At 38.8% G+C, this 27,848-nt stretch overlaps 1 protein-coding gene across 2 annotated transcripts in view; it reads left to right on the top strand.

Moving 5' to 3' along the window:
- The window catches only part of EGFLAM (EGF like, fibronectin type III and laminin G domains), a 197,907-nt gene that overhangs the window by 149,118 nt on the left and 20,941 nt on the right, over positions 1 to 27,848 (top strand). For both annotated transcript variants that reach the window (XM_070743426.1, XM_070743425.1), the window contains exons 14-18: positions 8,293 to 8,418; positions 11,344 to 11,587; positions 19,589 to 19,700; positions 25,411 to 25,527; positions 27,506 to 27,686. In XM_070743426.1, the coding sequence (XP_070599527.1) occupies positions 8,293 to 8,418; positions 11,344 to 11,587; positions 19,589 to 19,700; positions 25,411 to 25,527; positions 27,506 to 27,686 (780 nt within the window). The remainder of the gene's footprint in view (positions 1 to 8,292; positions 8,419 to 11,343; positions 11,588 to 19,588; positions 19,701 to 25,410; positions 25,528 to 27,505; positions 27,687 to 27,848) is intronic.

Here is a 27,848-nt window from a genome sequence, read left to right as displayed (position 1 = left end):
TAAATGATTTAGCTTTACTAGATAAATGGTCAAAGCAATGGAAACTGCAGTTTAATGTTTCCAAATGTAAAATAATGCACTTGGGGAAAAGGAATCCTCAATCTGAGTATTGTATTGGCAGTTCTGTGTTAGCAAAAACTACAGAAGAGAAGGATTTAGGGGTAGTGATTTCTGACAGTCTCAAAATGGGTGAGCAGTGTGGTCGGGCGGTAGGAAAAGCAAATAGGATGCTTGGCTGCATAGCTGGAGGTATAACAAGCAGGAAGAGGGAGATTGTGATCCTGCTACATAGAGCGCTGGTGAGACCACATTTGGAATACTGTGTTCAGTTCTGGAGACCTCACCTACAAAAAGATATGGACAAAATTGAACGGGTCCAAAGTCGGGCTACAAGAATGGTGGAAGGTCTTAAGCATAAAACGTATCAGGAAAGACTTAATGAACTCAATCTGTATAGTCTGTAGGACAGAAGGAAAAGGGGGAACATGATCGAAACATTTAAATATGTCAAAGGGTTAAATAAGGTCCAGGAGGGAAGTGTTTTTAATAGGAAAGTGAACACAAGAACAAGGGGACACAATCCGAAGTTAGTTGGGGGAAAGATCAAAAGCAACATGAGAAAATATTATTTCACTGAAAGTGTAGTAGATCCTTGGAACAAACTTCCAGCAGACGTGGTTGGTAAATCCACAGTAAATGAATTTAAACATGCCTGGGATAAACATATATTCAGCCTAAGATAAAATACAAAAAATAGTATAAGGGCAGACTAGATGGATCATGAGGTCTTTTTCTGCCGTCAGTCTTCTATGTTTCTATGTTTCAAGTACAAGGTAGGCAGTATTGGGTTGCTGCTGTACATAACAGTTAACAAAAATACAAGCCATTTAAATCTCACCAGCAATGCTCTGTGCGGGGGATGGGAGGTTGTCCTTGGATGACCAAGTGCTACAGATTTAGATGGAAGTTAAGCCTAATAAATCAGCTGGGATAGGCAGATTAATATAAGGAACAGGTTCTCAACCTTTCTAATGCTGTGGCCCTTAGTACAGTTCCTCATGTTGTGGTGACCCCCAACCATAAGTCTAGCACCAATTCTCCCAACAGAGCTTTAAGCTGATTGGCAGGAAGGACAGAGGGACATCCCCACTGTAAACGCCTGATTGGTTGGATTGTAAAAATATGTTCAAAGGCGGCACAATAGAAGATTTAGTTCCTAACACCATGGGGAATCTGTCTTTTTCCATGATCTTAGGCGACCCCTGTAAAACAGTCATTCAACCCCCTAAAGGGGTCTTGACTCCACTGATATAAGGGATCCAGAATGTCCTACAAGTAACAAACAACCTTGAATCACAGTTACTTGTAAATCTGTTGAACCGTTGAATTCAGGTAGAAAATATAAATGATATCATAGGAACCATCTATAGGACTGTGCAGGTTCCTGTGTTGCATCAATGGTAGAAATAGACACAAAGTCAGTTTTCAGGTCTAGCGTAACTTAGGTAAGAGGTCATCCTTTTGTTCTTTTTATAACATATATCAAAAGAAAGCAGCAACTGCGATCAACCACATTTGGAGTTTTTGAACTCTCCCCTGGATAGAAATACCAGGTTATCTGTGGGATATTAAAAAAAGCTAATAAATTGACCTAGAAAGCAGGCACTGAAGAAAATAAGGTCTTAGGGAAGCCCACTGTGCAATTTCACGATAGAGTGAGAAGCTATAAAAGACTACAAGACTTGAAACTTTTAAAAACAAATCTCTCTGGTCTGCAGTACTTGTTGGCTGCTTTTACCACAAAGTTATCAAAACCCAGCATATTAAAATGCTAGTACAGTATTATCTTAATGTGAAATGCCACTTTAGAAATATAAGATGTTTGTTTGTTTGTGCCACTTGTTAAATTGAGTGTTAAGAATCAAATTGTAACCAGATTAATAAGAAGGACAATCCAAATTTTGGAAACTTGACATTTTCAAATCTATGGTTTTTCTCCCCAGATGTGAAAATACACTTCATAGGAAATGTTTAGGGAGGTTATTTTTCAAATTCACACAGTTTTAGTTCCCTTTTCCCAAAAGGAAACACATTCTTTTATGTAGGATATCATTTATGCTTTATTTATCATTTATGCTTTATGTTGCCTTATTCTGAAGTGTAGAAGGGTTATGCTGATTGATTGAATGACTAGATGGAATCAAAAGTGATCAGTCAATAGCATCCACCTCAGAATTTCTTTGATTGGATAAATGGGTTTTTATTCCTGAAGCTTGAGAATTCCATTTGGTGTTGCCTGTTCAACTCATGATCAAGGCTGTAATTCATTTTATAGGATTGTTGCTTGTGGCATTTGTATCAAGTCGGTTTACTGGTCTTTTGTGGTGTAGTGTCTTGGACATCATAAGTAAAAAAGTCAAGATACTTTATCTGCAATGCTATACTGTACATGCTTACGTGAAGTAAGACATACTGAATTTACTTCGACTTACTATATTTTTAGGACTATGAAATGAGTATAAGACACACATTAGTTTTTGGGAAGGAAAGTAAGAAAAAAAGATCTGCTCACCAACATCTATCTGGCTTAGCAAACAACTTGGAACAGGTATATTAGCCTTGCAAAGCTCCATTTGAAAGGCTACTTAGAAACATAGAAACATAGAAGACTGATGGCAGAAAAAGACTTCATGATCCATCTAGTCTGCCCTTATACATTTTTTTGTATTTTATCTTAGAATGGATATATGTTTATCCCAGGCATGTTTAAATTCAGTTACTGTGGATTTACCAACCACGTCTGCTTTGAGTTCAATCCTAGGTGGGGGCAGATGTAGGGTCTCCTGCTTGGGCAGGGGGTTAGACTAGATGACCTGCAAGGTCCCTTCCAACTTAACTTGAGAAATCTATTATTCAATCACTTGATGGTCTTTATTTCATTAAAAGTAGCTCTCACCCATTGTTTAAGGATAAGGGGAAAGACTCTGCTGCTGGTTATAGCAATAACAATAGCATTTAGACTTATATACCATTTCATAGTGCATTTAGAGTCCTCTCTAAGTGGTTTACTGAATCAACATATTGCCCCCAACAATCTGGCTCCTCATTTTACCCACCTCAGAAGGATGAAAGGCGGAGTCAACTTTGAGCTACTGGGGAGATTTGAACTGCTGAACTACAGCTAGCAGTTAGCTGAAGTAGCCTGCAGTTATTCGGTTACTCAGTTACTTTTTTTTGTTGGGGCATATTTTTTTAAAAAAAAAACAGGTATTAGGGATAAATAATCATTTTACTCTTATCATTTGCTGTGCTAAATGTAGTAGGGATAAAAGTAATGCTTTCTATAATGTCCACAAGATAAATCAGTAATACTGTAAATATGTTTGCGTCATCAAGTTAGCATTGACTTCTGGCATCTACCTGGTCAAAACTCTGTAGTTTCTTTGGTAAAATTTTTGGAAATGGTTTGCCATTGCCTTCATTTCAGGGCTGAGAGAGAGTGAGTGGCCAAAGGTCAACCAGCTGGCTTTGTGCCTGTGGCGAGTCTAGAGCTCACAATCACTCAACCCAACTGGCTCTCATAATTGTGAGGCCCATGTGTTGAATGCAGAATATTTCATAGAACTTTGCAAAGTGTGCATTAAAGTGGGGACAATATGCTGGCTCTGTTAAAAAGTGCTATTGCTAAGATGTTGTAAGCCGCCCTGAGTCTAAGGAGAAGGGCGGCATAAAAATTGAACTAATAATAATAATAATAATAATAATAATAATAATAATAATAATAATAATAACAACCCCAGAAACCACACTGTAAAGTATTTATTTATTTATTCCCTTTTTTAATTTATTCCCTTTTTTAATTTATTCCCTTTTTTAATTTATTCCCTTTTTTAATTTATTCCCTTTTTTAATTTATTCCCTTTTTTAATTTATTCCCTTTTTTAATTTATTCCATTTTTTATTTATTCCATTTTTATTTATTCCATTTTTTATTTATTCCATTTTTTATTTATTCCATTTTTTAATTTATTCCATTTTTTATTTATTCCATTTTTTAATTTATTCCATTTTTTATTTTTTCCATTTTTTTATTTTTTCCATTTTTTAATTTATTCCATTTTTAATTTATTCCATTTTTTTTATTCCATTTTTATTTATTCCATTTTTTAAACTTATTCCATTTTTAATTTATTCCATTTTTTTATTTATTCCATTTTTTATTTATTCCATTTTTTCATTTATTCCATTTTTTTTATTTATTCCATTTTTTATTTATTCCATTTTTTTATTTATTCCATTTTTTTATTTATTCCATTTTTTATTTATTCCATTTTTTATTTATTCCATTTTTTATTTATTCCATTTTTTCATTTATTCCATTTTTTTATTTATTCCATTTTTTATTTATTCCATTTTTTTATTTATTCCATTTTTTTATTTATTCCATTTTTTATTCCATTTTTTATTTATTCAATTTTTTTATTTATTCCATTTTTTAATTTATTCCATTTTTTAATGCCACCCTTCTCCTTAAACTCAGGGTGACTTACAACATGTTAGCAATAGCACTTTTTAACAAAGCCAGCATATTGCTCCCACAAATTGGGTCCTTATTTTACCCACCTCATTTGGTATATGGACGGTCCCAGAGAGTCCAAGATAATTTTCAATACAGATCCTCAGGCCTTTCAGAGAAGAAGTTGGAAGTTCTGCAGTGCATTGGAAATCTAATAATTCAGCAATGGATGGATTTTCAGCAATGTGTGACTTTTTCCCGCACTCAATTTCTTCAGCTTTTTCTTCCACGTATTGTAAAAGATTAGGCTTGCTGTGCTACACATCGTCTCTTGAGTGTAGACATTAAGCCATATTATCCTGTATTACACCAACTCTTTAATGTCTAAAGTAGTGACATTTAAATGCGCTTCAGAACTATCTGGGAGAGAGACAAATCTGCCAGCTTTGACAATTGCTGTTATCTCAGCCACTTTCCCTTTATATAGCAAGATAATGACAAAGCTGATTATAGAAGATGTTCTATGCATTTATTTAATTTGCTCAGTTACCTGTAGGGAACTCTCTGTGATTACTAGCAGGAAAACAACCAGTTGAAACTCAAAAAATTAGAATATCGTGCAAAAGTTCATTTATTTCAGTAATGCAACTTAAAAGGTGAAACGTAATATATGAGAGAGACTCATTACATGCAAGGCAAGATATTATAATTACAAGATAGTAATTATGATTTGTCATAATTGTGATGATTATGGGGTACAGCTCATGAAAACCCCAAATCCACCATCTCAGAAAATTAAAATATTACATGTGATCAATAAAACAAGGATTGTAAATAGAACAATATCAGACCTCTGAAAAGTATAAGCATACATATGTACTCAGTACTTTATTTGGGCCCCCTTTGCAGCAACTATTACCTTAATGCAACGTGGCATGGCATGGAAGCTATCAGCCTGTGGCACTCTGATGTGTTATGGAAGACCAGGATGCTTCAATAGCGGTCTTCAGTTCTTCTGCATTGTTCGGTCTTATGTCTCATCTTTCTCTTGGCAATGCCCCATAGATTCTCTCTGGGGTTCAGGTCAGGTGAGTTTGCTGCCCAATCAAGCATAGTAATCCCATGATCATTGAACCAGGTTTTGGTGCTTTTGGCAGTGTGGGCAGATGCCAGGTCCTGCTTGAAAATTGAAGTCAGCATCCCCATAAAGTTCATCTGAAGAAGAAAGCACGAAGTGCTCCAAAATCTCATGGTAGATGGCTGCGTTCACCCTGGACCTAATGAAGCACAGTGGACCAACACCAACAGATGACATGGCTCCCCAAATTAGCACAGACTGTGGAAACTTCACACTGGACTTCAAGCATCTTGCTGTGTGTGCCTCTCCATTCTTTCTCCATATTCTGGTTCCTTGGTTTCCAAATGTGGTGCAAAAGTTTCCACAGTCTGTGTTGATTCTAATATTGTGATATGGTGGATTTGGGGTTTTCATGAGTTGTATCCCTTAATCATTGCAAATATGGAAAATCACATCTTGAACTATCTTGCCTTACATGTAATGAGTCTGTCATATATTATGTTTCACCTTTTAAGTTGCCTTATTGAAATCAATGAACTTTTGCACGATATTCTAATTTTTCGAGTTTCATCTGTAATAACAAAAGAAAGTGACCCACATGTATAAATGCCTATACTGTATTGTAGAAATCAAAACATATTTCACATAGATTAACACATATTGATGTTTATGCAGTACCCTGGTCCAATGCTAGGGGGAAAATCTTCAGGGTTTTCTAAAGGCCATCAGAAGTAGCGTCATGCTGGAAATGTTCCACAGGTAGATTACCTGTTTATTATAGCAGGACCGTGTGATTTGCAGGAACATCTTTTTCTAATCTTCTAGAGATTAGGGGACAGCTTGTCCTACTAGATCTGCCAGATTGGGCATGGTTTTTTTTTATTTTTATGGTGATACGAATGTAATTTAATTTTAATTTCATTTATTGTATTTCTATGCTGCCCAGCTCCTTTTAAAAAAATTTAATATTATTTTATTTTATATCGACAAACATACAAACAACATTAAACATTTATACTTATCTATATACATAATAATTAATATTTTGCAATTCTGGGGTTTTTTTTCATTATATTTCCTTAATACTAATTCCCTTTCTTGGTTTTTTTTTCTATCCAGTTATACAGTTTCTCCCACACTCTGTAATAGTTCTTATTTTGTTTATCCTGTAATTCATACGTTAATTTACTTAATTTAGCGTAGTCTAACATTTTCTTGATCACCATCTCTTCATTTGGTGTCTTTTCTTGTTTCCAATTTTGTGCGAATGCCAATCTTGCTGATGTTAGTATGTGTGTTATTAAATAATAGTCTTTGCTGTGTTGACCTCTGATTATTCCTAATAAATACATTTCTAGTTTTGTTTCTAATTTATATTCCAATATTTCTTCCAGCCAGCTCTGTGTTCTAGTCCAAAATTTTCTTGCTTCCGGGCATAACCACCAGATGTGATAATATGTTCCAATGGCTGTTTTGCACTTCCAGCATTTATTACTTATACTCGGATGTATTTTAGCTAAGCGTGCTGGGGCATAATGCCATCGGTAGAACATTTTGTATAGGTTTTCTTTATATGGTATAGATAATGTCATCTTATAATTTACTTTCCATAATTTTTCCCAATCATCTAATTGAATTGAGTAACCAAAATTTGTCATCCATGATATCATATTATGTTTGACTATTTCTTCTATATTTTCATAATTTAATAAATAATTATACATTTTAGTAATAACTTTTTTATCTGGACCTGTTAGAATTTTGTCTATTTCGTTGGGATTTTTACATATTCCATATTCTATTAAATCTTTTTTGTATCTGCTTTGTATTTGATAGTATGGTAACCAAGATTGGGCATGTTTTTGGTCCCCATAATGAAACAGTGTCATCTAATGGGGTTGAGGAAACATTTTCATCTCTCTCATGACACTTTCATTAGGGAAGAGCCCATTACAGAGATATGGATGGATATGAGGATGTTAGTTTTTGGGAAGATCGTGGAAAGCTAGCTTCCCATCCATCCCCGGGCACTGGGACCAGGATGTAAATAGAGCATTGCCATGAGCATGGGCAATACGTTGGTACAGATATTTTTAATAGGGAACTACCCTTTTATATTGTTTAAAAATCTTAGTTCACCATCCAGAATACTTTAAGATGAACTGTCTGAATTTGGCAGTATGATTATCTGCCCTGCAGATGGAATACTTAACAACAGATCCTGCAGATGATTTAATAAGAGATCCTGCTGCTTAGTATAGGTTCAATCAACTATAGAAAAAAATGAGATAACTTAAATTATATGGCACTTAATCTAGAGATTGGAGTAGGCTGACCAAAAGAACAAGAAGGAAGCTAATGAAGAGTATAAAATCTGGCAAGCGTGTCATTTGTAGAAAAATGTTGCAATTATTGCTTTATTGTTACCATTTTGTGAAACCTTTTATAGCCTGGAATACAGCCACGTAATTGGTTTATGCGTTATCTAGAAGGCAACACATTTATATTTCTACTCTCATGTTTGTATAGGAAGCAAGAAATTATAATAGAAAAAAAGAAGTTTTATTGAACTCTTGGATTGATTTGAATGATACTTGACCATTCAATCAACCATGAAGTGGCACCTATCAAATCCAACCTATCTTACTTACTTACTGAATAATAAGTCACTGTTTTATTTTTTCCCCCTCTGCTTTAGGTGAATGTAGCAGTGGGATTTGTGATGAAGCTTCTTGCATTAATGGTGGTACCTGCACAGCCAACAAAGCGGATCGATACATCTGCCTTTGCCCGCTTGGATTTAAAGGCCGCCACTGTGAAGAAGGTCAGCAGATCTAGATCAGTTAGAAGTGGAGTTGTACTCCAGAATTTCTGCAGGGCACCTGATTCAAAAAAACACCCATTTTAATCCATACTTACAGAACATCTGTTGCACATCCGCGATCCTGTGGCTTCCACAAATAATATCCTATTGCTGAATTGGATACTCCTTCAAAGCAATAATGAGTATCACTTACCTTTGCTACTGGTTCAGAGGTGTGAGTGTGTGATTACTCATGTGCCATTCTGTGTATGCGCAGATTGTCCCTGATGATGTCTGGGTGGGTAGGCCAGGGGTGGACAAAGTTGGCTCTTGTGGACTTCAACTCCCAGAATTCCTGAGCTAGCATGATTGGCTCAGGAATTCTGGGAGTTGAAGTCCACAAGTAATAGAAGAGCCAACTTTGCCCACCCCCAGGGTAGGCGGAGCCTCCCACTTCTGCTACCAGTTCCCTCGAACCAGGGCGAACTGGTAGCAACTCACCACCGGTTCAAAAGATTCTTAGGACCTTATGATTCTATATGAAAGTGAAGAAAAAGTTAGGTATACTCTTTCCACTCTCCGTTCCCATCAAATGTTCATGTTCACTGTCTGAACTCAGTGATGTGAGCCAAGGATCTTGGTCTGAGGATCATGTTGAACTACAGCTTCACTAATCTGTTTAAAATTAAGCACTTGTTTTAAATCTTAAAATGCTACAGTATTTAAAACTTAAAACTGTTTCTGCCAAAATATTATCCTGGCCCTGAAGAAGCAGAGGATGGGTGTGGGAAGGAATAGAAAGCCAAATTCTGCTCTAGCTTATTTCAGATTTGTCAGAAAGCCCAATACTATGTTTTAACAACGTGTGTGAAGTTCTCTAGTAGTTTCTTTGTTCCTTCTCAATTATTGTAAATTTCATTCCATGAATGAAAACAAATATACATGTCCAGGGCTGGGTTGCCACTTACCTCGCTACCTGGACGGTCTTCAGCCCCACACGAGATTTGGTTTCTACACATGCTCAGCAATCCAAATGTTGCAAGATTTCGGCTATTTTCACCAATATTTTTGCTTTCGGGCCTGCACAGAAGCAAAAGACAGTGAAAATTGATGCAATCTCACAAGCGCAAGTGACACTTTGGCCATTTTTGCCAATATTTTTGCTTCCGCGCACGTGCAGAAGTAAATAACAGCAAAAATTGACAAAATCTCACCAGCGCAAGTAAGATTTCAGCTATTTTTGCTGGTATTTTTGCTTCTGCGCATTCTCCATTTCCACTAACTGTTCTGTCGGGCTCTCTGGTAGACTCCTCCCAAAAATTCACAGGTACAAATTTCAGACACACACACGTTTGAAAATTCAAAACAATGTTCTTTATAATGAAAATTCACTTAAACTAAGCCCTCTTTTGGTATAGCAAAGAGCACTCGTCTCCAAACAAACTGGTAATTTGTACAAGTCCCTTATCAGTTCTGTGATACTTAGCTTGCAGCTGTGAGGCAATTCACAGTCCTTCTTCTTTCACAAAGTGAAACACACTTTGCCCTGGTTTAGTTTCAAAGCGGGGGGAAATCAGCACACAAAAGGTCAAAGTCAGCAAAGCAGGCACGAAACACAACAATCAGGTAATCCTCCACAATGGCCAAACCACAGTCTGCTCTTTATAGCAGCCTCACTAATTACTACAGCCCCACCCAACCACAGGTGGCCTCATTTTCTTTGATAATAATCTCTCAGTTGTTGTTGCCTATGCATCGCTCTCCGCATGCGTGGCTGTATCATTAACTCTTGTTCTGAATCCAAGAAGGAGCTAGATAATTGATCTCCTTCTGAGCTGTCTGCCCCACTCTCCTCCTCCCTGTCACTCATGTCTTCTTGGTCGGAGGAGCCTTCATCAGCAGATTCCACCGGGGGCAAAACAGGCCTGCAGCATGTGGATGTCTCCCCCACATCCACAGTCCTTGGGGCAGGAGCTGGGCCAGAGCTAACAACAACACTAACTGGATGGCATCCCCTCTCGTGGAGGGAGCTGCCCATGACTGTACATGTCCCAGAATAATGTTGCAGGATACCATATGGACTGGTCACCAGGGGTTTAGTCTTCTGAGCTTTTGGACTCCTTTTTGAATCTATCCTCTCTCATTATATTCTGGTGAGAAAGAAGTTCCCTGACGATAGGCTCCAATGTGAGACTGAAAGCTTCCATTCTGGTCCTGATAACTGGCCCAGATTGGATCCTGCAGCTTCACTTGGAGAGGGGCGGCATACAAATCCAATTAAATCTAAATCTAAATTCCATCTTGTTTCTGTTAGTTGCCAGTACTTCCTATTGTGGTTACATAGTAACAAAAGCCATATCAATTATAGTAGGGAAGTCCTCGTTTCATTCATAACGACGAACCGTCTTCTTTTTTGTATGTTACTTTATGGCAGTGCTTCTCAATTATCTTCTGTTATGCCCCTCCTAGGAAGAAGGAAAAAAAAGTCCCCGGAGAGGGGCAACATAGAAGTCCAATAAATAAATAAATAAGCTGGAAATATTCGGCGTATTTTCGCTAAAGAAACCTCAAGTGGCTTATCAGCATGATTGGGGTGTAATGTCTTTAAATGATGCCTTTATCCATCCATCCATCCATCCATCCATCCATCTATCTATCTATCTATCTATTAGGTTTGTATGCCGCCCCTCTCTCCGCAGACTCGGGGTGGCTCACAACATCAATAAAAACAATATAGCACAAATCTAATATTAATTTTTTGCAATGAAATGTTAATGTTTGCATTGGAATCCTTCAGTCTCAAAAGACCATGGTATCATGCTCTGGATTCCCGAGAGCATGAAGCCTGAGTAGGTTAATTAATGTTTATACCATAAATAAAGAGATGGAAATTACAAATGGCCATTTGAAGGATTAACGTGCTTTTCTTTTGCTTGGGCCTTTCAGTTTTCACCCTCACCGTACCTCAATTCAACGAGACTCTGAAATCTTATGCCGTTACCCCCTGGCCATTAGAGCCAGTCAGCTATCTTTCTTTCATGGAATTTGAGATCACATTTCGTCCAGATGCAGCCAATGGTGTCCTGTTGTATAGTTACGATACAGGCAGCAAAGACTTCCTGTCTATTTGCATTGTGGACAGCTATGTGGAATTCAGGTTTGACTGCGGCTCAGGAACTGCTATTATCAGGTAAACAATTTTTTTTAAGTGTTTGTCTATGGCATTCCTTATTTCAATTCTTTCCCACAAGGATCGTCCAAAACAGTAGATAATTAACATGCATGATTTGTAATTTGATGAAATCCAAAAATCAAATGTTACTAAGGTAGATGTATTTAATGATGTACAGTATATATAAGGGGCGAGTACAAGAGCACTAGAGTGCCTTCCGTCCCCTGTCCTATTGCTCTCCTATATCTCCTACACCTTTCTTCTATTCCTATATCTCTTCTTCTATTCTTTCATTGATGTGTTTTATTCCTATATCTTCTCTTCTATTCTTTCTTAGATATATTTTACTATCAGTACAGTGATCCCCCGGGTATCGCGATCCCGATCATTGCGAACGGCTATATGGCGATTTTTCAACCCGGAAGTCAAAACACCATCTGCGCATGCGCGCCCTTTTTTCTATGGCCACGCATGCATAGATGGCGCTGGGCAGATCAGCTGCTGGGCGGCTTCCCTGGGTCTTCCCCCTCTTGCTGGCGGGAGGGCGAGCGGCGGGCATCAGCGAGGAGTTTCCCCACCGCCCACGCAAACTCCTCGCTGCCGCTCGCCCGCCCTTCGCCCGCCCACACCGTTCGCTTGCGCCGCTTCCCAGCTGAGTCCTGAAGCGAACTTCCGCATTTGGCTTCAGGACTCAGCTGGGAAGCGGCGCGAGCGAACGGCGTGGGCGGGCGAAGGGCGGGCGAGCGGCAGTGAGGAGTTTGCGTGGGCGGTGGGGAGACCCCAGCGCCGCTTCCCAGCTGAGTCCCAAAGCCAAACGCGGAAGTTCGCCTTTGCCTTCTGGCTTCAGGACTCAGCTGGGAAGCGGCGTGAGCGAACGGCATGGGCGGGCGCAGGGCAGGCGGGCGCGTGGGCAGGCAGGCGGCGGACAAGCGGCGGGCAGACAAGACAAGCGGCGGGCGTGGCAGCAGCGAGGAGTTTGCGTCCGCACCACTACTTCGCGAAAAACCGATCATTGCGAGGGGTCCTGGAACGGAACCCTCGCAATAATCGGGGGACCACTGTATATCCTCTATAACCTTCATTATGTATTTTATACTATGTGTATACCCACTAAAACCCTCATTGTTAGTGATGGGCGAAACGAACTCACACAATTCAGGTCTGTACCGAATTTTGCGGTGTTCGGTATGCCGAACACAAACATGAATTTTTTTTAACCGTCGGGCAAAGTTCGGGGTCGTGTTCGGCATTCGGAGCTTTGACATCACCGGCAGGTTGCTAAGGACGCCAAGGTGATCACTTCCTGGATTCCAAAAATAAACATGTTTATTTTTATGTGAAAGGACCAACCTTTGCTTGCAGCGCCGCTGCAGCGTCCTTTTACGTAAAAATAACAATGTTTATTTTTACGTGAAGACCTCCCTTTGAAGGAGCTGGGGAATCCCTCCCATGAAGAGATTCCGGGGGCGGAGCTTTGACGTCACCGGCAGGTTGCTAAGGACGCCAAGGTGATCACTTCCTGGATTCCATGGAATCCAGGAAGTCATCACCTTGGCATCCTTAGCAACCAGCCGGTGACATCAAAGCTCCACCCCCAGAATCTCTTCATGGGAGGGATTCCCCGTTCGGGTTCGAGTTCAGGTTCGGCTGAATTTTGCGTAAAGTTCGTCCAAACTTGCCGAACCCAAACACCGTTGGGTTCGCCCATCACTACTCATTGTGTATTGGACAAAATCAATCAATCAATAAATAAATAAAGTATGTGGATCAGGTTTTCATAAATGAATAATAGTTTTGCAGCACCTTAAAAAGCTTATGGAATAATCCGCAATCTAAATAATTTTCAGTGATCACAGCATTAAACATGGTTAGTCAGAAGAGAAAAGAAAAAAGAACCACAGTGATTTCAGTGCCAGGAAAATGGCATTCAATGGGTAACGTAATTAATGAAAGCAGTCAGCATTCAGCAATTAAGACTTGCACTATAAGCAGGGTATAATGTGCATATTTTTACTTATTACTCAAGGTCTTTATTACCTATTGATCCGGTGTGATGATTACCCTAATGTCTATTGATTTACCCAGGATAATTAAACCGTAACTATTCTTACAATCATGAGGGAAAGGGCATGAGTAGATAATTTGGGAAGGAGGCAGCAAAGAAATGGTTTATTGTTTCCCTAGCATTTTAAAAAGATATTTATACTCGGAGAAATGTTAAGGGCTCATCAATGATAAAAATGAAAGCCTGACAGGTATTTACAATTTAAATTTATGTATTGTTAGAATTGGCATGACATTTCTGCCTCTTCTATAAAAAATTACTAAATTTAACATGTCTGGGGGGGATTCAATTTACATCTATCTATTATATATTGGCTGTTTTCCTCTTCACAGATTAGTGACAGTTTATAAGGATTACCTTCATACTTTTCACATTCCTCCTGTGGGAAGCCTCACACATCAATTGTGAATAACAGTCCTTTCTCAATGCCTCTTTTCATAATTAGAATTGTGCAGTGATTGGGTATCCTTAGAGAATACCGCATGGGCAACAAACACCGAAACTGATTTAAATAATACACGTTATTTTAAATATCCGCCACAATCCACCCATTTTAAGAGATCCTTCATAGCAGAGCTATTTTACTCTTTCAACATTTTTTGCCTTGGTTTTCAATATTATTATTATTATTTATTAGATTTGTATGCCGCCCCTCTCCGTAGACTCGGGGCGGCTCACAACACAATAAAACAGTTCATGACAAATCTAATAATTTACAATTTAAAATATTTTTTAAAAAACCCATTATTAAGCAGACATACACACAAGCATACCATACATAAATTGTATAGGCCCGGGGGAGATATCTCAGTTCCCCCATGCCTGACGACAAAGGTGGGTTTTAAGGAGTTTACGAAAGGCAAGGAGGGTAGGGGCAGTTCTAATCTCTGGGGGGAGTTAGTTCCAGAGGGCCGGGGCCGCCACAGAGAAGCCTCTTCCACTGGGGCCCGCCAACCGACATTGTTTAGTTGACAGGACCCAGAGAAGGCCCACTCTGTGGGACCTAATCGGTGGTCACTGGGATTCATGCAGCAGAAGGCGGTCTTGGAGATATTCTGGTCCGATGCCATGAAGGGCTTTAAAGGTCATAACCAACACTTTGAACAACATGCATAACAATTTAGTTAATGATGGGCAAATTTATTTCACTTTCATGAAGTCAATATTTTTTTTCAGGCACAAGTTTATTTCACTCTGTTTCCTGGGATCCTCAAAAGCAAACCTTCATCTGTATAAATCAGGAATGAGGAACCATGGCCCTTTTAAGACTTGTGGACTTCAACTCACATAGGCTGAGGCTTCGACTTCAACATGGCTGGTTCAGGAATTTTGGGAGTTGAAGCCCACAGGTGATAAAAGGGCTATTGCTCCCCCAACCTGGTGTAAATATTTTTTAAAAAATTTGGCATGCATTTTTAATCCATGCATTTTGTCACTCGCTTTCCCCTTAATATATATCTTTTGCAGTTAATTTTTCCAACCTAAGCAATAATCCTTATGATTCTCCTTCTGCATTTAGAATAGAATAGAATGGAATTTGATTGGCCAAGTATGATTGGACACACAAGGAATTTGTCTTGGTGCATATGCTCTCATTGTACATAGAATAGAATAGAATAGAATTTTTATTGGCCAAGTGTGATTGGACACACAAGGAATTTGTCTTGGTGCATATGCTCTCAACGTACATAAAATAAAATATACATTTGTCAAGAATCATGTGGTACAACACTTAATGATTGTCATAGGGGTCAAATAAGCAATGAAAAAGCAATATTAATAAAAAACTTAGGATATACGCAACAAGTTACAGTTATACAGTCAACATGGGAGGAAATGGGTGATAGGAATGATGAGAAAAACTAGTAGAATAGAAGTGCAGATTTAGTAGAAAGTCTGACAGTGTTGAGGGAATTATTTGTTTAGTAGAGTGATGGCGTTCGGGGAAAAACTGTTCTTGTGTCTAGTTGTCTTAGTGTGCAGTGCTCTGTAGCGACATTTTGAGGGTAGGAGTTGAAACAATTTGTGTCCAGGATGTGAGGGGTCAGTAAATATTTTACCTGCCCTCTTTTTGACTCGTGCAGTATACAGGTCCTCAATGGAAGGCAGGTTGGCAGCAATTGTTTTTTCTGCAATTCTGATTGTCCTCTGAAGTCTGTGTCGGTTCTGTTGGGTTGCAGCACCAAACCAGACAGTTATAGAGGTGCAGATGACAGACTCAATTATTCCTCTGTAGAACTGTATCAGCAGCTCCTTGGGCAGTTTGAGCTTCCTGAGCTGGGGCATAAAAGAAAAGATCAGTTTATAATCAGATAATGCATTGTAAGTTTTAAAAAAGAAAAATATTCAGTGGATAATTATAAATAATTTATTAGATTTGTATGCCGCCCCTCTCCGAGAACTCGGGGCGGCTCACAACAATAAAACTTAACTTTCATTAAAACTTAAATGAAATCAATTTAATTCCCATGTCTCATGGTATATTTTTATTTCATGATTCAGATGAAGTTCTCCAGCTACCCTATTTCCTCTGGAACTTTGACTGATCTCTGGGAGTTTGATAGTTGGTTTATTATACTTCTTATATTAAAATAATTTATTTTATTATTTTACCTGATTATTTAAAGTGATTTATAATTGCAGAGCCTCTTAAACTATAGAAGTCATGCCTAGAAACTAATCATAATAGTATTATATCTGAGCATCTAAAATTTCTATTTTAAAATAAGCAGTTCTCTAGATCCTAAAACTAATCTGAAGCATGATGGTTAAGTAATAGCTCTTCTGCAGTACTCTACAAAGAGAAGCAATTTCAGCTTCTCATTGTTGGAACAGCCAAGCTGCAATCCAATTACAATTGACCCATTATTTCATAAGTTTTTTCTTAACCGTGAGCAAAACAATTTATTTTTAGTTATTCATTTTCATTTATATAGCTGCCCATCTCAAAAAAATTGGGTGGAATACAATACAAAAACGACCATAAAATAAACATTCTAAAATTTAAAAAAACATGTATATATTTATTATTTCGATTTCTAGGCCGCCCTTCTCCAGAAACTCTGGGTGGCTTACAACATAAAAAATCAATTAATTAATTAATTTTTAAATTTGATTTGATTTGATTTGTATGCCGCCCTTCTCCGAAAACTCAAAATACATAAACATAGTACAGTGGAAATTGAAGTTAAAAGCAAACCAATTTGAAAACTAAAATCCATCAAACAAACTAAAATCCAATTTAACAAGCCTAAAACCCATATCATTAAAACCATTCAGTCCCATCCATCCATATCTCTGTCATAATGTGGACTGGAACAGAATATCTATATTCAACAGCCCCAAGCCTGGCAGCAAAGGTGTGTCTTCAGCATCTTCCGAAAGGCCAGTAAAATGGGAGCAATGTGAATCTCTGGGGGGAGTTGATTCCAAAGGGCCGGAGCCACCACAGAGAAGGCTCTTCCCCTAGGGCCTGCTAGCCAGCATTGCTTAGCTGATGGGATCTGACCAACTAGTGGGATAAATGAGGCAAGAGATAGTCCTGTAGGTAAAACATCCATTTAAAAAAATATCCATTTTTAATATTCCCAAACTTTTGGTAGGCCCGTTTTTTGCTTTCCCTGAGCCTGCACGCGCCCTGTACTTACATCATCCAAAATGGACCATGTCCTGGGAAGGGCGGGATGGAATGGGGGAGATCAGCCAGGAATTGGATTTGGCGGTTCTACAAAATGCACAGAATGTTATTATTATTATTATTATTATTATTATTATTATTATTATTATTATTATTATAAACTTCATTGATTTTTCATAAAATTGACAAACAGACTTACAAACATTAAACATATAAGTGGGGTTACAATTACCCCTCTCATCTTAGAAGCCTATTTGCATACAGAAAAAGAATACACTATAAATTCATTAAATTCACATACTAATTTAAATGAAAAGAAGAATTTTGTTCAAACATTATAATAGAAAGAATAAACAAGAAAAAAGAAAAAGAAAAAAAAAGATCTTTTTAATATATTTATACCTTTCCGTGTCATTTACATTTTGTTTTTCTTTTTGTTTATCCACATATAGACCTTGTTCCAAATAGTATAAAATTCTGATTCATCTTGGTTATTTAACCGTCTTGTCATCATATCCATTTCTGCGCAATCTAATATTTTCTTTACTACCTCTTCTTCTTTGGGGACATTTTCTCCCTTCCAATTTTGCGCATAAATTATCCTGGCCGCTGTCAAAATATGAATTACTAAGTAAAGAATATCTTTCTTGTATTTCTTCTTCGTTATGCCTAATAAATAAAATTCTGGGGTTTTTTCTACCTCTTGTAATGTTATTTCTTTTATCAGTTTTTCTGTCCTTTTCCAATATAACTTGGCCTTATCACAAGTCCACCATTGATGATAATAGGAGCCTACCGTATATACTCGAGTATAAGCCGACCCGAGTATAAGCCGAGGCACCAGTTTTGCCACAAAAACTGGGAAAACTTATTGACCCGAGTATAAGCTGAGGTTAGAAAATGCAGTGGCTACTGGTAACTTATAAAAATGGAAACCAATAAAATTACATTAATTGAGAAATCAGTAGATTAAATGTTTTAGAATATTTATTTTAAAGAAAACCAGTAAACTAGCTCTGTAAATTTAAAAGAGGGTAAACAAAAGCAATCTGGTAATAACAATAAATTAAAAAGTAAAAAAAGTAGCTCACTTAGCAACCAAGCTAAAACCTATTTTTAACCCTAACCCAGGGCTCTTTAAACTTGACAGTTTTAAGACTAGTGGACTTCAACTCCCAGAATTCCTGCCCCAGCCATGCTACTTCAGGAGTAGGAGTTGAAGTACACAAGCCTTAATCTTTTCAGGTTTGAAGACTCTTGCATTTTTAACTCTAACCCAGGGATCTTTAAACTTGACAGTTTTAAGACTAGTGGACTTCAACTCCCAGAATTCCTGCCCCAGCCATGCTACTTCAGGAGTAGGAGTTGAAGTCCACAAGCCTTAATCTTTTCAGGTTTGAAGACTCTTGCATTTTTAACTCTAACCCAGGGATCTTTAAACTTGACAAGTTTTTAGAAGCCTGGAGAGAGTTCATGCTGTCCCCCCCCCCCTTTAGCTTGCTGGCTGGCTCACTGGCTGGATCTCCCTTCCACCCCTGATCCTCCCTCCTCCTCCGTCTCCCTTTATTGCCCCATGTGTTGTTCCGGGAAGCAGATTTGCTAAAGAGATCCACTTGGGACGGCAGCTGCAGCTGCGAAGGAAACGGAGGAAGAGGAAAGGAAAAAGAAGCCTCACCTCTTTCCTTTCCTCCTTTTCCTCCACGACCGCAACTGACAGGAGAAAACAAAAGAGTAGAAGAGGAAGCAGCCGACAGCATATTTATTTATCAGTATTTAAATATTTTTAAAAGAAAGAAAGCAAGTGAGGAAATGAGAGAGACGAGCTGCAGGGCCCCGCCGCCATTTCTATCAATGTCTCACCCGGCTCCAGTTCTTCAGGCGGCTCCATTTTTGAAGCAATGCCTGCCGGGCTCCAGCGGGGCGCCCTCTTGTGGTGACTCCTCAGTGACCCGAGTATAAGCCAAGGTCGGGTTTTTCAGCCCATTTTTTGGTCTGAAAAACTCGGCTTATACTCGAGTATATATGGTATTTCTTTCTTGCATTTCCAACATTTTGGGGACATATTGGGAAACATTTTGGCAATTCTATTTGGTGGGAGATGCCACCTATAAAACATCTTAATTTGATTTTCTTATAATGAAATTGAAAAAATGCACAGAATCTTAATTAGAGGTTCTCCCAGCAGCCCACCCCTGAAAATATCTAAGCAACTTATGCAAGTAATGTCTTCTATGTGATTAATCTCAGAAAACTGATTTATCTCTTTCATTCCATTCATTGGATCAAGCATCACTGTTTCATTTTGTCTTTGAAATAGGAGCGAGGACCCCATCAGCTTAAACCAGTGGCATGAGCTCAAAGTGTCACGCACAGCCAAAAATGGCATTTTGCAAGTTGATCAGCAAACTCCAGTAGAAGGAATGGCAGAGGTAAGATATCTATATATTCACAAGCACAGAGAAACATAGAAGCATAGAAGACTGACGGCAGAAAAAGACCTCATGGTCCATCTAGTCTGCCCTTATACTATTTTCTGTATTTTATCTTAGGATGGATATATGTTTATCCCAGGCATGTTTAAATTCAGTTACTGTGGATTTACCAACCACGTCTGCTGGAAGTTTGTTCCAAGGATCTACTACTCTTTCAGTAAAATAATATTTTCTCATGCTGCTTTTGATCTTTCCCCCAACTAACTTCAGATTGTGCCCCCTTGTTCTTGTGTTCACTTTCCTATTAAAAACACTTCCCTCCTGGACCTTATTTAACCCTTTGACATATTTAAATGTTTCGATCATGTCCCCCCTTTTCCTTCTGTCCTCCAGACTATACAGATTGAGTTCATTAAGTCTTTCCTGATACGTTTTATGCTTAAGACCTTCCACCCTTCTTGTAGCCCGTCTTTGGACCCGTTCAATTTTGTCAATATCTTTTTGTAGGTGAGATTTATTTAATTTTAAAGTTTGGGTTTTTTAAAAAAATTAATAAACTGTTTTCTCTGCATGTTTTCTAAATGTTTTCTAAATTGATACCAAAAAAAATAAAACAAGCCCTTCAATAGATTTTAATGAAATACTCTGCTCAGTGAAATAAAGCCAGTGACTTTGTAAAAATAGCTTTTTTATTTTTTAATAGTAATTTTATTACAGTTTAAAATTAAAGCAATAAAAACTAATACAACTAAAAAAAATAGAAGAATAAAAAGAATTCTTGCTTGGCAGGGACAGACAAGAAAGGGAAAAATAGAGAAATAGAAAACAAAACAAAATAAAAATAAATAAAAATTCAAAGAAATGACTTCCCACCTTAACTCAACAAGCATAAATAATTTTAATAAAATAGAATAAATGATCTCTTTTTCCTATATCCCATCTCTTATCTATAAACAAATCCATGTTGGTTATCACCTTTAAAGCCCTACATGGCTTAGGGCTTGGATATTTACGGGACCATCCTGCCACATACTTCCCAGAGACCTATTAGATCACACAGTGTTCTGTCTGCGTCACTCCGGAAGCCAAGACCAACCCAAAAAGAGAAGCCAGACACACCGGTAAAAGGCAAAGGCAGTTTATAAAGTTCAAGAAAAACACAGGTAACAGAAAATGTCTTTACAAACAGGAAAACGCTGTATCTTCAGATATATCCACGAAGGCAAAAGTCCATGCAGCAATACAGGATTCTTGCTGCCAAGACGAGGCTGTAGATAGCAGACCTACACCTCCCACTGGTCTTCCAAACTGCTGTGCCACAAGCCAGGAACAGAGACGTTGAGAACAAAGCAGGACACCGTAACTCCAACTGATAACACTCCACATGGCTTCAAGGGCTTGCCTGCCTTTTAAACCCTGCTAAGGAGGACCACACCCAAACCCAGCTGTTCCTAATTCAGTGTTGATAATACTTCTTTAATTGCTCCTTTCTTTGATCTGACCGTCTCTGTCGCATGTCAATGATGGCTTGAGCTTCATCACCTAATGACTCCAAACTACTGGCTGGGGAGAGCCCCCCCCCCCCCCCCGGGCTCTCATGCTGTTCTCCTTCATCTCATTCCTGATTTTACTCTCCCCCATCCGACTATTCAGCCCCCTCCTCTTCGCTGTCATCCTCCTCCGGGCATGGAGCCAGCAGAGACACAGCCGGTCCCTGAGCAGCCTCAGGCTGAACCACAACACACAGAACTGGCCTTCTCCAGGTCCAGTCAACTAAGTAATGTAGGTTGGCAGGACTGCAGGGGAGGGCCTTTTGTGTAGCTGCCCCGGCTTTATGGAAACAACTCTCCCCCGATGTTCGCACTGCTCCCACTCTACTGGCCTTTTGAAAAGCTGTCAAGATCTGTCAGGCCTGGGGACAGTAAATTTTAACATCAGGCATGGACGAATCATGTTCAATTGGTATATATGTAGTTATTAGATTGGATTTAGGGATTTTATAGGGGTTTCTTTTAGTATGGTTTTATAATGGGGTTTTATAATTATTATTAATAGTTGACTTCTTTTTATTATTTTATTATTGTATTGTTTTATATTGTTCTAAGCCACCCTGAGTCCTATGGGATTGGGCGGCATAGAAGTTGAATAAATTAAATTAAATTAATTAAAGAATTGTCATTTCAGTCCTGATATCAAGGAACATTCAATAAGTGATACCAGCAATACAACAGGTTTCTTTTGACCTTAATCAAATAAACCAACTTTATATTCTTTCATTTTACTTAGAAGCCAACAATCTAATCTTTAGTCCATCCAAACAATCTTGTAGAACTTGGTTTTTTTCATCTTTTCTTTGTCCATTTTCACAAAGTTTTCCAAAATCTTAACAAGCCTTGTTATTTGAATATCCCTTTTAATTATTAAGACATGAACCAGTTTCTTTTCTATGTCCAGTGTAGCATCTTTTTTTCATGTCATTCTTGTAGAAATTTGCTTTGAAGTCAGTCCTGATCTTGTCAGGTAGAACTTGCTCCTCTACCATAACATTTTTTTCAACACACTCTATAGAGCAAACAATCTTAAAATTAACTGCTGGGTTCATTATTCAAAAAAATTCCTTCAACATACCTAATAGTAAAAAAAATTACTTCATTAAATGTTCTTCTCCTTTAATTGTAATATTTATTTCCTTCTAGCTCCCTCTAATTTTTTAAATCTTATTTTACTTTTAGAAAATAATTTTAAAAGCATTTTTAATTAGCATTTTCCTATGGGAAGGATTCATTATAATTAATACTTGTTTCAAATTTCTCTGGATGCTTAGTCCTTTTGTAACTTTCTAAAGTCAAAGTTTTAATCACCTTTTTGCTGTTTATAAAAAGAGAAAGTTCTTAAATTGTAGTCTTTTGTTAAAAAGTGAATTCATCTGGAGCTTAAGAAACTATCAGTTCTAAGCTTCCTAACATCTAAAAAGCAGTTAACAAGCAATTTCCAAAGTGATTAGAAAAGGAAGTATACAAATGTAATATTCTTTGAAAGCAGTCACCATGGTTTGAACAGTTGGTTATTTCATCATCTCCCAGAGTTTTACATCAACCAGAGACAGCTAACGTATCTTATGGTCTCCTTATGACCAGTAATTGTCTGGAGTACTTCTGGGCAATCTCAAGTCCACTCCTTGTCCAGAGGAATTATCAAAGAGTGGTCTACTTGCTGACTCTTTGTTCTATTATTGTCATCGGATCTGCATTGCATGGAGCCATCTTCAGTCTAAAATGTATTATTTTATCAGAAGGAAAGCCAGATGTGTGTCTTCAGTGTCCATTTTCATTTTGCATTACTTCAGTATTTATTTATTATATATTTGTTGATTGATTGATTGATTGTTAGAGTGGAAAGGGACCATGCAGGTCATCAGGTCCAACCCCCTGCCCAAGCAGGAACCCTATAGCACCCCAGCCAAATGGCAGTCCAATCTCCTCTTAAAAATGTCCAGAGTATTGGAGACAGCTGGTAGGTTGTTCCACTGGTTGATCATTCTGACCGTCAGGAAGTTCTTCCTTATTTCCAGGTTGAATCTCTCCTTGGTCAGCTTCCAGTCATTGTTCCTCGTCCCACCCTCTGGTGCCCTGGTGAATAAAGTGATCCCCTCCTCTCTGTGGCAACCCCTCGTATACCTGTAGACTGCTATCATGTCCGCTCTGACCCTCCTTTTCTCTAGGCTATCCATGCCCAGTTCCCACAGTCTCTCCTCGTAAGTTTTGGTTTCTAGTCCCCTAATCATCTTGGTTGCTCTTTTCTGCACCTTCTCCAGAGTTTCAATGTCACTTTTGAAGTGTGGTGACCAGAACTGAATACAGTACTCCAGGTGTGGTCTGACCAGGGTGTAGTAGAGTGGTATTAAGACTTCCCTGGTCTTGGAGTGTATTCCCCTGTTGATACAGTTTAGGATTATGTTGGTTTTTTTGGCCGCTGCTGCACATTGTTGGCTCATGTTTAGTTGATTATCCACCAAGACTCTGAGATCTCTTTCGCAGTCGCTACTGCTGAGAGGGGTTTTTCCCAGGCTGTATGTGTGTCCAGTTTTTTTTTTACCTAGGTGAAGGACTTTGCTCCTTGAAGCAACCATTCTCACGCTACAGCAGAGGTGGGTTCTAAATTATCTCGCTGCCAGTTCACTTCTTCCTGCACCATGAGGGCACATGCGCATTGCACATGTGCATCTGCAGTGCCAAAAAACATGTGCAGTGCAGAAGCATGTGCAGAAGGAAAAAACAAGATGGTTTGAGCTGGTTTGGGACATGCTCCTGGTTCAGCGAGCGGGGGGGGGGAATTCCCGCTACTGGTTCTATAGCAATGTTTCCCAACCTTGGTAACTTGAAGATATCTGGACTTCAACTCCCAGAATTCCCCAGCCCGCATTCGCGGGCTGGGGAATTCTGGGAGTTGAAGTCCAGATATCTTCAAGTTGCCAAGGTTGGGAAACACTGTTCTATAGAACCGGTCTGAATATAAAATACTTCATTGTCATTGTCATTACAACGAAATTGTCATTGACAACGCATGTCACCTGATGCCCAGAGACCAGTCCCATAAAAATGCAAAAAATAAAAAAATGCCCCACCCACCATTGATTGCCCGCCTTGACCCACCCAAACTTCTACACAACAGACTAAGTAATACTGTGCAACAGTTCACTGATGGTGACCATTTAGTTCATTGTTAAGTGCGAGTAATTGGGAGTAACCCATTTCTGCTCTACAGCTAGAGTAGTGCTTCTCAATTATTTTGTTATCCCCCCACCAAGGAAGAAGTAAATATTTTGCGCCCCCGTCCCAACTCTCCACTGGGACAATTGTCTGCAATATTTGGCACATTTTTGCTGAAAAAACTCAAGCGGCTTATCAGCATGATTGGGGTGTAATGTGCTTAAGTGACACCTTAATTTATTTGGCTTCATGCTGTCCGCTGCCAACATTTTTAGACACAGTAAACATACCGGTCTTTTCTCATCTTCTACCATAGTCAGAGTGAAGCCAATCGTTACATATGCTTATATGGAATTAACTTCCAGAAGAGGTCGTGACAGTTGTCAGCTTTCATAGCTTCAAGGCAGGATTAGACAGATTCATGGATGCCAAGTGTATCGGTGGTTATTGAAACCGATGTCCATGTGCCGCCTCTATGTTGGTTGATGCAGGCAAGATTCCCTTGTTGGAGGTCAAGGGAAAAGGGAGGGTTTTGCCTTCTCTTTCTGCTGAAGATCCCCATGTACAATTGTTGGGCCACTGTATGACATAGAATGCTGGACTCGATGGGCTTTGGCCTGATTCAGCATGGCTCTTCTCATGTTCTTATGTTCTTATGCTTCATCATATTTCTTCACCTTAGCTTTCGGGAGACATTTGTCTCATTATTTCTGTCTCTCTCCTCCTTTCTCTTCATCCCTGTTAACTATTTTCCCTGGTGTCTCTTAAGGGTTTGTTATCTGCACTTCATATCTCCTGCTCTGTGCTGTGTGATATTGTTCGGTGCAAACCCCCCCCCTCCCTGCAGCCCAAGAAAAGCACATCCCCTGGGGTCACACTCCCCCAACATTGCCCTGCGCCCTCCCAGGGGGGGGGGCGCCCCACTATTTGGAAGCACTGAGCTAAAGATATATTTTATTTTTCTTGCATTTATTTTCATGTTTGTTATTTATTGGCAGGGAGCTTTTACGCAGATTAAATGTAACCCTGAGATCTTCATAGGTGGAGTACCAAATTATGATGATGTGAAAAAGAACTCCGGTGTTCTGAAACCATTCTCTGGAAGTATTCAGAAGGTATCTGTTTTTCAAAATAATGTATTCACTATTGGCTATTTACATTTTTAGGGTTAACATAAGATCCGAGTCTGTTTGATTCTGTTGCTTTTTACAGGTCTCTTAAAGAGGTCCAAATCTCTTTATGAGTAGGGCAGAAATCAGTCTATACTTTGTATATAGAATTATGTAGAATTCAGAACTGGGCATGTATATACATATTTTCAGAGTGACAAGAATGTAGGTATCAGGCCATGATTTGGGCATCTTCCATTTTTTATTCATTTTTGATATTGCTCTATCTGCAGCCAGAATCTCTGATAAATCCAAAATCTACTGACAAATATACAGCTGAGAAGCTAGGAAGTGTTGTGTTTGGGCCTGGGCCAGCCGTTGCTCCCACAGATGGGAGAGACGCGGCACACACTGAATGCGAAAGCCTGGCTGACAGCCAGGAAGACGTGGCAGACAGCCAGGAGGACGAGGCCACTGGTACGCAGGATTCAGCAGACAGCCCAGGGGATTTGACATACAGTCCCTCAGACAGTCTTTCATCTCTGGATTCTTCTGCAGATCAATATATTGATCTGCGTAGCAGAAGAGCTATGCAGAGAAGGGATCGGCTGAAGGAGTATTACAAGTCATCATAGTAGCACCTGGGCTGGGTGTGGTTCTTATACTGAGGGTTGGGTGTGGTTTCCTTAATGAGGGCTAAAGGGATAAAAGGGAACAGAGGCCCAAGGCAAATTGTGGCTGTTTATCTGTGTTATTCCTGCTCTGAAGTTTCTGTTCCGTGCCGTTGGAGTTTTCAACCCAGCTTTTTCAGACAAGTGGGAGGTGAAAACTCTGGGACTTGCTGTTTGCTTCAAAGATTCAAAAGGACTCCTGAAACGTCTTTGCTCATTCCAGGTTGTCTTTGTTTGTTTCTTCCTGTGTTTTTGTATGCGGCTGAAGTAAGCCTTGCACTATCATTGTTTTTGGACACTAAGAACTGTTTTGAGTAACCCTTTTTTGCTTATTTAATATAAGTTTGCTGATTAGCAGAGCACATGTGTGTTTGATTTCTTTTCCTTGGACTATTACGCATTGCCTGAACCAGTCAGGCAGAACAGGAAGGAGGGCCATAGTTTTTTCAAAAATTATTCCCCAGCCTCCAAAAACCAAATGAAATTATTTCGTCTTTCTGAAGATAGAGGAAGGGAGTTTTTTGGTACCAGATTAGCACAGATTGTCAGTCTGGCAGTGAGAGTCTGCAGAGGCAAATACCTGCAAATACCTTTTTGATGGTTGAAAAATACCACCATAGAAGCTTCTTTGTGGAAAGACCTTTGGGTAAACCTTTTAGAAACATGACTGCAGTCTAAAATTTCTTAACCAGAGTACCCAAATCCAAACTATTGAACAATAGTTTTCCAATATAAGTTCTGAAAGAAACAAATGGTGTACATGACTGCTATATTTCCTTTAAAATGCACTCTTCCCTGGAAATGGGAAATTAAATAGGTTTTGGGGCAGGAAGTTTCTGTTTTAAAATTTCTGCTGAGAAGATTCTTCTGCATCTCTAATTTGGCTTGCAAGAACTTTTGCAAACTTCTGTCCTGGTCAAACTCTTCTATACTTCAGGGATCAACTTTCTAAATATTTAAGAATGGTTCAGTGTTTTTGTTTTTATTTTATTTTTTTTAAAAAAACTGGAATTAAGTCAAGGCCTTTTGATTACTTAGCCCCAAAGTGCTCATTCATATTACAATCCTGTCTCCAAGCCATTGAGGATAAACAGTGGAATCTTTTGGAAGATTGTTTTCAGGCAACTTATTAAATGAAAGTAAACAGATGTTAGACTGACCTCCCCAAATAACTCTTTTTCTCTTCTAGCTTTGATTGAATAAAAAGGCCTAACATAAAAGATTAACTTGATGGATAATAAATATTTAAAGTAGTAGAGTAGAAACTTCAAGTAAAAAAACTTTAAAGCTTCTTCCTTGTCTTTTAAACAAAGATAGTTTTGAATGAACGGACGATAGACACGAAGCAGGATTTCACAACTGGAGTCAACTTAGGGAACACGGTCCATCCCTGTGTGAATGTCCCCTGTGGCAACGGAGGCTCCTGCGTGCCCAAGAAAGATGGGTATGAATGTGATTGCCCTTTGGGTTTCGAAGGGCAAAACTGCCAGAAAGGTAATATAGTGCTATAATCATGCCAATTCCATTTACAGTGGTACTTCTACTTATGAACTTAATTCGTTCTGTGATCAGGTTCTTAAGTAGAAAAGTTTGTAAGAATAAGCAATTTTTCCCATAGGAATCAATGTAAAAGCAAATAATGTGGAGGCTTCTCCC

Source organism: Erythrolamprus reginae, chromosome 2, assembly GCF_031021105.1.
Source record: "Erythrolamprus reginae isolate rEryReg1 chromosome 2, rEryReg1.hap1, whole genome shotgun sequence".
Lineage (NCBI taxonomy): Eukaryota > Metazoa > Chordata > Lepidosauria > Squamata > Dipsadidae > Erythrolamprus > Erythrolamprus reginae.
This window is presented reverse-complemented; position numbering and strand designations above follow the sequence as displayed.